Source organism: Eriocheir sinensis, chromosome 44, assembly GCF_024679095.1.
Source record: "Eriocheir sinensis breed Jianghai 21 chromosome 44, ASM2467909v1, whole genome shotgun sequence".
NCBI lineage: Eukaryota > Metazoa > Arthropoda > Malacostraca > Decapoda > Varunidae > Eriocheir > Eriocheir sinensis.
The window spans coordinates 13,013,204-13,025,084 of NC_066552.1; the positions used below are offsets into that span (position 1 = coordinate 13,013,204).

Genomic DNA, 11,881 nt, shown 5'->3' on the forward strand with positions numbered 1-11,881 from the left:
AATCTTCTGACCGCCACTCTACCGCCCCCGAACCGCGCCCCTTCTTCCCCACTGCTAAAAAAAAAAAACACTTTAATCAAAACACCAAACAACACTGCATAACCAAAACGTAAACAAACAAAAAATGAATAAAACTCTCCTTACAAGATTCACGGCGGCGCTCGGCTGTCACTGGGAGGCAAAATATCCTTCCGTCCACCTCTAGAGTGAAGGAGGGCAGCGTGGCACCTCCATAGGGCCGCCAGGGAGGGTCAAACAGGGTCATGACGGAGGCCCTGGCACTGGCACTGGGTGGAGGCGAGATTCAACCTTGAGGTGTTTTGGCGGTGGTTACCGTTGGTTTGCTATAATTGTCGTACATCTGGCTGTCATTGTTTGAAATACCTCTCTTACTTCCAATAACGCTGCCATAATAACATAAACCAACTCTGAAAATGTAATACGGACAGTCTCTTCCAAAATATAATAAAAAGTTAGCTAATGACGTGTGTTAATGGTCATTCTGATATTTCTCATATTTTCCGATTTCTGGCCCATAACTATTACCAAAGCCATCAATAATTAACGATTTTAACAATAGCTATAAGTTGATATCGTTATATGTGTTTGTATACCACAGTTTTGGGGGTAAAATTGATAAATGCAATGTTTTGAGTACGACAATATACTTCCACTGCACAGAAGAAAATGATGTCGTACCCAGCACTGTAATTTTCGTTTTTGACCCATAAATATTGCTTAAAACACTTATTAACAGTTGTTACACTAACTTTACTGTAGTATGGATAGTTTTCGACCCTGAAACTGATAAAAAATGCATGAACGATGGCGCAATGTTCTGAGTACGGTAACATGGCGCCACTGACCACTGAAGAAGGAAAAAAATAGAGGAGACAAAAATTCGCTTCTGGACCCATAAATATACAAAAGAATCAATAAGAGACGATTTTCACACTAATATTAATGCGATGTACCGAATTTTTTGGCCCAAAGAGTAATAAATAAATCGTTCCCATGTTTCTTGTATATTACTGCAAATCAGGTTATGTTTCTGAAGGTATAATAGTAGAGAGGTAAGTTTTAATAAGTGTGTTGTTCTTATAGTAAAGGAAGCAGCTCGAGGGCAAAAGATAATAAGTGAAAACAGGCCAAATCAAGCCATGGTGTACGACAACATGGCGAGTCTTGGGTTGCCAGATTGTTGTACTCAGCCTCTTATGTTTGCCGATTTCCGACCCCAAAACTGACTCCTCGTCCCAAATAACTGCCTTCATATATAGTTATCATTAAAATGGTTAATCATTGGTGTTTTTTGGCAATAGCTATGGCTCCTAAACCTGTAAATACGAGGCTCTGAGTACGATAATCTGGCCTTGGAGCGAGGAAGAGGAGGAGGGGCAGGGAGGAGTCAGCGGCGGCACAGGGCGGGTCACGTCTCCCACGGCGGCCGAAAATATGTCAGTGTGCCAGTGAGTGAGTGAGCCCGGGACGCCCCTGCAGCAGCGCCTCAGTGCCCGGGCAGCCATGGGGGACAGGAACTTCCACCGCATGAGCGAGATGGTGAAGCAGGGCGGCAACAGCGAGTGTGCCGACTGTGGCGCGGCCCGTGAGTGTGGGAGTGGCGCCAGGGAGTGGCACTGCCAGGGTGCCACGGGCGCTGGGGGGCATGGGAGGGCCACAGCAGTGTGTATAGGGTGCCATGGTGGTGTCGCTAGTGCCATAGGAACGATGGGGGTGCCTTGCACTTTGTGGCCCTACTGGGAGTGGCACTCCGGAAGGGTGCCACGGGATGCTGGGAGCTCCTCGGGGGTGCCTTGGTAGTGCTAGTAGGCCATAGTAGTTTTGTTAGTGCCATAGGGATGCTGTGGAAGTGTCTTGGGGATGCTGGGGGTGCCATAGTAGTGTTGCTAGTGCCATGGTTGTTGGGAGTGCCATAGGAGTGCCTTGAGGGTGCCATTGGGATGCCTTATACCTCGTGGCCCACTGGGATGGCACTGTGGGAGGGTGCCAGGGAAATATATTGTTGTTTGTTTTGGTCAGTAATATAACCAGACACTTGTAGGGAATACATAGTGTTTTTTATTTTTTTTATGTAGGAGCCGTGACCATACTTATTATAAAATCTGAGCTTACTTAATAAATTCAATTCACACACACACACACACACACACACACACACACACACACACACACACACGAACTCACTAACCACCTCTCGTTCCCTTTGTTTTCAGATCCAGAATGGGCGTCGTACAACCTTGGGGTCTTCATCTGCACCACCTGCGCCACCTGGCACCGTCGCCTCGGCACACACATCTCCAAAGTCAAGTCCCTCAAGCTGGATAAGTAAGTGTTGCCTTGTGTTCTGCTGTGTTGTGTGTGCTACATTTTTTTGGGGGGGTCTATTATGTTTTTTCTATCCTGTTTTGTGTGTGTTTTTCTATCTATCTCTGTTTTGTATTGTGCTATTTTATTTTCCGTTGCATTGTGTTGAATTTTTTTCCTATATATTTCCGTGTGTTTCTGTTTTTCCTGTCTAGCTGTGTTTCCATGTGTGTGTGTGTGTGTGTGTGTGTTTTGCTTTTCTTGCTGTCTATCCCTGTGTGTCTGTGTTTCTTTCTCTGTCTATCTTTGTGTTGCTGGATGTTATGTTTTTTTTTTCCTATTTCGCTTTTTTCCTGCTACTGTGTGTGTGTGTGTATGTGTGTGTGTTTGTTTCTATCTATCTGCGTTGGTTTGTGCAGTGTTCCGATGTGTTGCGTGTGTTGCGTCCCTTCTATCTGCTTCTTGCATCTCGTTCTCTTTTCCTTTTTTAGATCAACGCGATATGATTTTTTATTTTTATGCATTTTACCCTTGGACTACGCACCTCTCGCACTTTAAAACACACACACACACACACATTTTCACACATCTCTTTCCTGCATAAATCAGTCTTATCAGATGCTTGTTACTGTGTCATGAGAGATTAAGTGATTTCCAGGTGTGTGTGTGTGTGTGTGTGTGTGTGTGTGTACCGACATCTCACACACACACACCTCTTCACTTCTTTCCTCAGTCTTATCTCTGCTCGGTATTGTGTCAGCAGGTGTGTGTGTGTGTGTGTGTGTGAGTACCGACATCTCACACACACACACACACACACACACACACACACACACACCTCTTCACCTCTTTCCTCAGTCTTATCTCTGCTCAGTATTGTGTCATCAGGGCTCAAGTGATTTCCTGTGTGTGTGTACCAAAGTCTATCAACACACACACACACACACATGTTCTAAGCCAAGCATTTAGCAGATTATTTTTCCTTCCATCCCCTTATCAGTGAAGGCTCATATGTCAAAGCTTGGTGATGTGGATGTGATGTGTCGGCTGCCTTTGTTAGTGTGTGTGTGTGTGTGTGTGTGTGTGTTTTATGCTCTTCTATTCACTTTTGTACCTGTGAGAAAATATAGGTATGGTTAAGTCCAGGGTATCACAATTGACTCATTTAAAAACAAGCTCAACTGACACTTTCTTCAATATTCACTAGAGTAGAAATGCAAAGTCTTGGTGGCATTTGATTTAATACAACTTCACTTAGGTCTGTGTGGTCATTAACTATGTAAATCTATCTGCTGTTGCATCTATGTATATAAAAGTAAATATTGATATGCCCAACAAAACCATAGGCAACTCATGTGGTTCCTATATATAGACCACAATAGAAACACCATCTACTTCTGTACCTATGAGAAAATATATGTAGTTAACCCGCTATCTACTTCTGTATCTATTAAAAAGGAAATACTGATTGCCACATAATGAATCTAACCTCTCTACTGTAATAGCTATAGGAAAATAGATTACCAGGACACACATCTGAGTCTGACACACCTTAGCTCTGCACACCTTACTTCTGCACACTTTACACACCTGACTCTCTCTTTCTCCTTCTCTGTCTCTATCTTTCATTGTTTTTGCCTTCTCTCTCTCTCTCTCTCTCTCTCTCTCTCTCTCTCTCTCTCTCTCTCTCTCTCTCTCTCTCTCTCTCTCTCTCTCTCTCTCTCTCTCTCTCTCTCTCTCTCTCTCTCTCTCTCTCTCTCCCCCCTTGTTTCAGTTTTATTTCTCTTTCTTTTATTTTTATTTCTTTTACTCCTTCATTTTCTTATTTTCTTTCTCCTTCTTCTGTGTTTCTTTGATCCCTCTCTTTCATTCTGTTTTCTGTTATCTTTTTCGTTCTTCCTACCTTGCTTCCACACACCTGACCTTACACACCTGACCTTACAGATGGGACGATGACCAGGTGGAGTGGATGGAGCAGAACGGGAACTTGAAAGCCAAAGAGAAGTACGAACAGCACGTACCACACTGCTATCGGGTACCCAAGGCTGGCGACCCCCCGTGAGTAGTACCCATTTCTACATCCTGTTTTGTGTGTGTGTGTTTTTCTATCAGTCTTTGTGTTGTGTTGCTGTGTGTTGTGTGTTTTTTCCGACCTTCTGCTGTGTGATTGTGTGTTCTTCCATTTCTCTCTCTCTCTCTTTTTCTCTCTCTTCCATGTGTTGTTGGTTATTTCTCTCTCTTTTTCTCTCTTGTGTGTCGTTGGTCATCTCTCTCTCTCTCTCTCTCTCTCTCTCTCTCTCTCTCTCTCTCTCTTGTTTTTCCCTTCTCTGTCTCTTCCTTTGTTTCTGTTTTGTCTTTCTCTTTCTTTCTTTTATTTGTTTCTTTCACTTCTTTGTTTTCTTATTTTCTTTGTTTTTCTTCTTCCATGTTTTTGTTTCCTTTCTGTTTCCTTTTTGTTTCCTTTTTGTTTCCTTTCTTTGTTTCATTTTTTGTTTCCTTTCTCTGATTCCTTTCTCTGTTTTCTTTCTGTTTCCTTTCTTTGTTTCATTTTTTGTTTCCTTTCTGTTTCCTTTCTTTGTTTCTTTTCTTTGTTTCCTTTTTGTTTCCTTTCTTTGTTTCTTTTCTTTGTTTCCTTTTTGTTTCCTTCCCCTTCAGAATGGTACTAAAATCAAGTTAAAAAGAAATAAACAACCACAAAATTACTAATATGTTTCACTCCCTTCCTCCTTCTCCTCCTCCTCCACATCCATTCCACCTCCCTTAGAGTGTTGCTGGAGCAGTGGATCCGCGCCAAGTACGAGCGCGAGGAGTTCATCCACGTGGACCGCCAGACTTACATCACCAGCGAGATCGAGGGTCGGCTCATGAAGAAGGCGCGGGACGAGAACAAATATTACGAGAGGAAGTTCATCGTCTCGGAGAACTCGCTGAAGTACTTTAACAAGGAGGTGTGTGTATTTACCTAGTTGTATTTACCTAGTTTTACGGGGCCTGGGCTTTACGCTCGTGTGGTCCCGTCTCCGTATCTGCATTTATCCAACTTTTCCTTGAAGCTTTGCACACTCCTTGCCGATACTACATCCTCACTTAGTCTGTTCCAAACCTCTATATTTCTTTGTGGGAAGCTATATTTCTTTATGTCTTTCAAGCATCTTCCTTTCCTCAGTTTTTTACTATGTCCTCTTGTGTGTGTGTGTGTGTGTGTGAGTTTACCCCTCATCTTCCTCTTCCAACCTTCCCTTCTTCCTTTCTTCTTCCCTCTCTCTTCCACCTTCTTCCTCCGTCTCTCCACCTTCCTTTCCCTAACTCACAACACATACGTTCTTTTCCACATTTTCCTTCTTCTCTCTACCTCCCTGCCTTCCTTCTTTCCCTTCCTCCTTTCTTTCTCTTCTTCCATCCACTTCTTCACCTTCTCCCTTCCACCTTCCTTCTTTCCTTCAGCTCTTCACCTTCCTTCCTTCTCATCTTTACCTCTAACACATTTTCTTTTCCATTTTCCAGAACTCTAAGGAACCCAAAGTCACCATCACACTGTCCGAGCTCAGCATATGCCTGGCGCCCCCAAAGATGAACCAAAACAACGGCATGCAACTTTCATACATGTGTGAGGGCTCCACAAGGCACATTTACGTCTACCATGCGAGCGGGGAGACCATCATCAACTGGTACATGTCGATTCGTAACATCAAGCTCAATAGACTCCTTGTTGCCTACCCGAGTGCATCTCCAGAAGAGGTGGGTGTGGGTGTGGCTGTGGGGTGTGGTCAGGGTGTTCAGTATGATGTATAGGGTGTTAAAAGGGTCAGATTCTTAAGCCTGTATTCTTAAGGGTATTGGAACCTTCCTTTACCTGTTTGAAAAGCCTCGTACTAAAGGTCTTGACTCGGAAAATTCATGTATGCTTCCTTACTAATGAGGCTTTCTATACAACAAAGTGAGGTCATTATTTGTTGATTTATACCATAAGGTGCTGGCTATCATGTGTTTGAAGATACTCTAAACTTAACCTAACCTAACCTAACAAAACCCCAAACAGTTACTATAGGTCTTAACTCGGAAAATTCATATATGCTTTCTTACTAATGAGACTTTCCATACAACAAAGTGAGGTCATTCTTTGTTGATTTATACCATAAGGTGCTGGCTATCATGTGTTTGAAGATACCCTAAACTTAACCTAACCTAACCTAACAAAACCCCAAACATTACAATAGGTCTTGTCTCAGAAAATTCATATATGCTTCTGTACTAATGAGACTTTCCATACAACAAAGTGAGGTCATTCTTTGTTGATTTATACCATAAGGTGCTGGCTAAACTTAACCTAACCTAACCTAACTCAACCCCAAACATTACTATTGGTCTTAACTCGGAAAATTCATATATGCTTCTGTACTAATGAGACTTTCCATACAACAAAGTGAAGTCATTCTTTGTTGATTTATACCCTAAGGTCCTGGCTAAACTTAACCTAACCTAACCTAACCTAACTCAGCCCCAAACCTAACCTAACCTAACTCAACCCCAAACATTACTATAGGTCTTGTCTCAGAAAATTCATATATGCTTCCTTACTAATGAGACTTTCCATACAACAAAGTGAGGGCATTCTTTGTTGATTTATACCATAAGGTGCTGGCTAAACTTAACCTAACTCAACCCCAAACATTACTATTGGTCTTAACTCGGAAAATTCATATATGCTAGTGTTAGGATAGTCATATGGTAGCTTTATGGTGCTATATGTGTGTGTTATGGAACCTAACCTAACACAACCCCAAACAATTACTACAGGTCATGACTCAGAAAACTCCCCTTTCATCGATGGAGGTGGTCTCAAAACAGGGCCCAGCGAGAGGGATGCCTACAGGAAGAGGTGGTTCATTCTCGACGACCGCAAGCTGATGTACCACGAAGGGCCGATGGTACGTGGTGTTCTGTAGTGTATGGTAGTGTTAGGATAGTCGTATGGTAGCTTTATGGTGCTATATGTGTGTGTTATGGAAGAAAGAAAGAAGGGAATATGTGAAGCTGCAAATAGAATCGACCCCCTGTAAAGAGAAGATAGGAGGAGGTTGTCGGCAAAAGGGAGAGAAGGAAGGGAGGAAGAGGAAGGCGTAGAAGGTGAGAAAACAGGAAGATAATAAGGATGGGAGATAAAATGGAGGTTACGATAGTGTTAGATTGTGTTAGGTTAGGTAAAATTGAGCATCATGTTAGTGTCACTGTGTTGAGACTGTGTTATAGCAGTGGTATGGTAGTGTTATCATCCCTGTGTTTAGAGTGTCGTTCTGTATGGTCGTGTTATCTATAGTTTTCCTGTGTGTGTGGTTGCTGTGTCTATAGCTGTGGTAGTTAGTTGTTGTAGTTGTTTATAGTGTCGTTCTGTATGGTCATGGTATCTATAGTTTTCCTTTGTGAGTGGTTGCTGTGTCTATAGCTGTGGTAGTTAGTTGTTGTAGTTGTTTATAGTGTCGTTCTGTATGGTCATGGTATCTATAGTTTTCCTTTGTGTGTGGTTGCTGTGTCTATAGCTGCTGTGTCTATAGCTGTTAGTTGTTGTTGGTTGCTGTGTCTATAGCTGTGGTAGTTAGTTGTTGTAGTTGTTTATAGTGTCGTTCTGTATGGTCATGGTATCTATAGTTTTCCTTTGTGAGTGGTTGCTGTGTCTATAGTTTTCCTTATTGTCTCTCCTTTTTTCACTCCCCTTTCATTCTGTTTATCCCATTTCTCTTTTTCTTTTACCTTTCCTTTTTATCCATTTCTACCTTTTTCCTTCTTTCCTTTTTCCTCCTCCTTCTTTGCTCCTTCTACTTCTTCACCTCTGAACCTCCACTAACTCACAACACAGCCTTTTCGCACCTTCCCTCACGTCTCCCTCTTCAACAGGACGCATACCCACGCGGGGAGATCTTCCTGGGCCACAAGGACGACAAATACAGCGTCAAGGAGGGTGTTCCGAGGGGCTGCAAGGACCATGACTTCACCTTCTCCCTCGCCACACCCGAGCGCACTTACGTCATGTCCGCGCCCACCTGCGAGGAGAGGGCGGCGTGGATGGCGGCAATTAGTGCGGTGCTGGAGCGAACGTTGCGGCCCCAGGACAATCAGAGTAAGGCAGACATGGCGGCGAATCGCAAGTCGTCCCGCTCATCCAGGCACTCATGGTTTAACTTCCACTAGCTAACACTTTTCTCCTCTGTCCCGGCATGCATTAGCGCTCCTGTAGTGTTTGTGTTTCCTTTGGTACGTCAGATTCACTGGTTTAACTTCCACTAGCTAACACTTTCTCCTCTGTCCCGGCATGCATTAGCGCACCTGTAGTGTTTGTGTTTCCTTTGGTACGTCAGATTCACTGGTTTAACTTCCACTAGCTAACACTTTTCTCCTCTGTCCCGGCATGCATTTGAGCACTCGTAGTGTTTGTGTTTACTTTACGCCCCTCTTTGTTACGTTAGATATCTCTGTTTTGACTGTCACCACTTGCTAACTCCTCTTCCTCTCCTGCCAACATGCAATTGTTTATAGAACTCCTCTTCCTCTCCTCCCAGCATGCAATTGTTTATATATTTACTTCTGTCACTTACTAACATGCCTTTAAATTACTCCTGTTTGATGTCCACCACTTGCTAACTCCTCTTCCTCTCCTGCCAGCATGCAATTGTTTATATATTTACTTCTGTCACCTACCAACATGCCTTTAACTTACTCCTGTATGATGTCCACCACTTGCTAACTCCTCTTCTTCTCCTGCCGACATGCAATTGTTTATATATTTACTTCTGTCACTTACTAACATGCCTTTAAATTACTCCTGTTTGACGTCCACCACTTGCTAACTCCTCTTCCTCTCCTGCCGGCATACATTCACGCACTCATTGTTTCTCCCTGGGCATAGTGTAGTGGTGTTTATGTTTTCACTTATCGTTCTTATTACTTGTATTTGCTTGCCTAACTACCCCTAATGAGCACTTAATACCAGTAATCTTTCCCTATACCTCTTGTGTTCATATCTATACTGTCTTCATGTAGGTTAGGTTAGGTTAGGTTAAGCTAGACTAGGTTAAGTTAGGTTAGGTTAGGTTATCCTTGCCTAACTAACCCTAATGAGCACTTAATGACCTTTCCCAATACCTCTTGTGTTCATAACTATACTGTCTTCATGTAGGTTAGGTTAGGTTAGGTTAGGTTATCCTTGCCTAACTACCCCTAATGAGCACTTAACAACCTTTCCCTATACCTCTTGTGTTCATAACTATACTGTCTTCATGTAGGTTAGGTTAGGTTAGGTTAAGCTAGACTAGGTTAAGTTAGGTTAGGTTAGGTTATCCTTGCCTAACTACCCCTAATGAACACTTAATAACCTTTCCCTATACCTCTTGTGTTCATATCTATACTGTCTTCATGTAGGTTAGGTTAGGTTAGGTTAAGTTAGACTAGGTTAAGTTAGGTTAGGTTATCCTTGCCTAACTACCCCTAATGAGCACTTAATAACCTTTCCCTATACCTCTTGTGTTCATATCTATACTGTCTTCATGTAGGTTAGGTTAGGTTAGGTTAGGTTATCCTTGCCTAACTACCCCTAATGAACACTTAATAACCTTTTCCTATACCTCTTGTGTTCATAACTATACTGTCTTCATGTAGGTTAGGTTAGGTTAGGTTAAGCTAGACTAGGTTAAGTTAGGTTAGGTTAGGTTATCCTTGCCTAACTAACCCTAATTAGCACTGAATAACCTTTCCCTCTATCTCTTGTATTCATAACTATACTATCTTTGTGTAGAGCTTGATATCATGTTATATATTTTTATACATTCATAGCCTTTGTGAATGGTGGAGAAACTGACTATAAAATGCCCTTGAATACTGATACTTAGGTTAGGTTAGGTTAAGTTAGGTTTAAATAGTAATATATACCTTGCAATACTAGTACATGTTAAGTTAGGTTTAATAAGGGAATGAGAGAAAGATTGATGTATAGGTTAGAGATTAAAATGAAGAGAATAGAAGAGAAAGGAGGAAGAAACAAGTTGAGATTTAGATGAAGAGAATAAAGGAGAAAGATGTTGAGATTTAAGTGAAAAGAGTAGAGGAGAAAGAAGAGAGGAAAATAAAGTAAAAAATGTGAAGAGAAAGGAGAAAAAATGTAATACTTAAACCAGCCCAGCCATGTAGAGGAAGTAGAAGAGAAGTTAATAAATGAAAGAAGAGATAAAGTAGAGTTAGACATTTATTGAAGAGAGTAGAGGAAAAGCAAGTCAAATAAGTTATGTGAAGAGAAAAGGGGAGAAAAAAAGGTAATATTTAAACCAGCCCAGCCGTATAGAAGAAGTAGAAGAGAAGTTAATAAATGAAAGAAGAGATAAAGTAGAGTTAGACATTTATTGAAGACAGTAGAGGAAAAAGCAGGTCTAATAAGTTATGTGAAGAGAAAAGAGGAGAAAAAAATGTAATATATAAACCAGCCCAGCCATGTAGAGGAAGTAGAAGAGAAGTTAATAAATGAAAGAAGAGATAAAGGAAGAGTTAGACATTTGTTGAAGACAGTAGAGGAAAAAGCAAGTCTAATAAGTTATGTGAAGAGAAAAGGGGAGAAAAAATGTAATACTTAAACCAGCCCAGCCATGTAGAGGAAGTAGAAGAGAAGTTAATAAATGAAAGAAGAGATAGAGTTAGACATTTATTGAAGAGAGTTGAGGAAAAAGCAAATCTAATTAGTTGTGAAGAGAAAAGAGAAGAAAAAAGATAATATTTAAACCAAGCCAGCCATGTAGAGGAAGTAGAAGAGAAGTTAATAAATGAAAGAAGAGATAAAGTAGAGTTAGACATTTAGTGAAGAGAATAGAGGAGAAACGAGAGAGGAAAAAACAGTAAAAAGCAAGTCTAAATAGTTATGTGAAGAGAAATGAGGAGAAAAAATGTAATATTAAAACCATATAAAAAAAAGTAGAAGAGAAGTTACTAAAATTCCAAAGAAACAAGAACACTGCCTCACACTAACCAGGTTATCATTCTGGCCCTGGGCGGCACTCAGCATATTTGTGGCACCCTAACTATGCTACTGGCACCCCTACCTTTACTGGCACTGTTTGGTTCTGTTAGTATATGCCTGTCACCATTCCTAATTAACTAACCAGGCACTCAATCTGGCCCTGGGTGGCACTCAGTATAATTATGGCACCCTAACTATACCACCTTAATTGGCACCAGTTGGCACTCTTGTAGTATGTCTGTGGCACCCTAACTGTACTACCTTGATTGGCATTGGTGGGCATGCTTAACATGTGTATTGGCACCCTAATTGTACTACCTTATTGGCACTTGTAGTATATGTATGGCACCCTTCCTTGTTCTACCTTTTTGGCACTCTTTTGGCACTGACTGACGCTGAGCTTCCAACGAGAGTGTATTGGACTTGCTCTTCTGGTTGATAACATTGTATTATTAGTATTATTGCCTCTCTGTTTATCTGTTTACATATGTACAGCCGTTCCCCTGACATTCCTTCATTATGCAACTCGACTTTTATAATCTTATGACTCTCTTTTAATAC

General features: G+C 41.5%; 1 protein-coding gene and 3 long non-coding RNA genes across 17 annotated transcripts; 2 read left to right on the forward strand and 2 right to left on the reverse strand.

Moving 5' to 3' along the window:
• The first annotated feature begins 1,385 nt into the window (after positions 1–1,385).
• LOC126980528 (arf-GAP with dual PH domain-containing protein 1-like) lies at positions 1,386–8,565 on the forward strand. Its single transcript, XM_050830515.1, has 7 exons — positions 1,386–1,606; positions 2,235–2,346; positions 4,270–4,383; positions 5,090–5,273; positions 5,830–6,067; positions 7,123–7,253; positions 8,218–8,565. Exons 1-7 carry the CDS (start codon positions 1,525–1,527, stop codon positions 8,509–8,511), a joined length of 1,155 nt encoding a protein of 384 aa, XP_050686472.1. The 5' UTR covers positions 1,386–1,524; the 3' UTR covers positions 8,512–8,565.
• Positions 8,341–8,852, reverse strand: LOC126980531 (uncharacterized). Its single transcript, XR_007733306.1, has 2 exons — positions 8,647–8,852; positions 8,341–8,551 (listed from the first exon to the last, which is right to left on the reverse strand). It is a non-coding gene; the product is annotated as an uncharacterized LOC126980531 (long non-coding RNA).
• Positions 8,853–9,181: 329 nt separating this feature from the next.
• LOC126980532 (uncharacterized) lies at positions 9,182–10,075 on the reverse strand. The gene is made up of 3 exons (XR_007733307.1): positions 9,942–10,075; positions 9,451–9,704; positions 9,182–9,314 (listed from the first exon to the last, which is right to left on the reverse strand). It is a non-coding gene; the product is annotated as an uncharacterized LOC126980532 (long non-coding RNA).
• On the forward strand, positions 9,248–11,793 carry LOC126980530 (uncharacterized). 14 transcript variants are annotated; one of them, XR_007733302.1, is made up of 5 exons: positions 9,248–9,395; positions 9,502–9,869; positions 9,976–10,549; positions 10,853–10,929; positions 11,074–11,793. It is a non-coding gene; the product is annotated as an uncharacterized LOC126980530 (long non-coding RNA). The 14 variants fall into 14 exon arrangements; XR_007733304.1 differs by having other exon boundaries at positions 9,976–10,544; positions 10,849–10,929; XR_007733296.1 differs by lacking the exon at positions 11,074–11,793 and having other exon boundaries at positions 9,502–9,647; positions 9,779–9,869; positions 9,976–10,544; positions 10,849–10,944.
• The last annotated feature ends 88 nt before the right edge of the window (positions 11,794–11,881 follow it).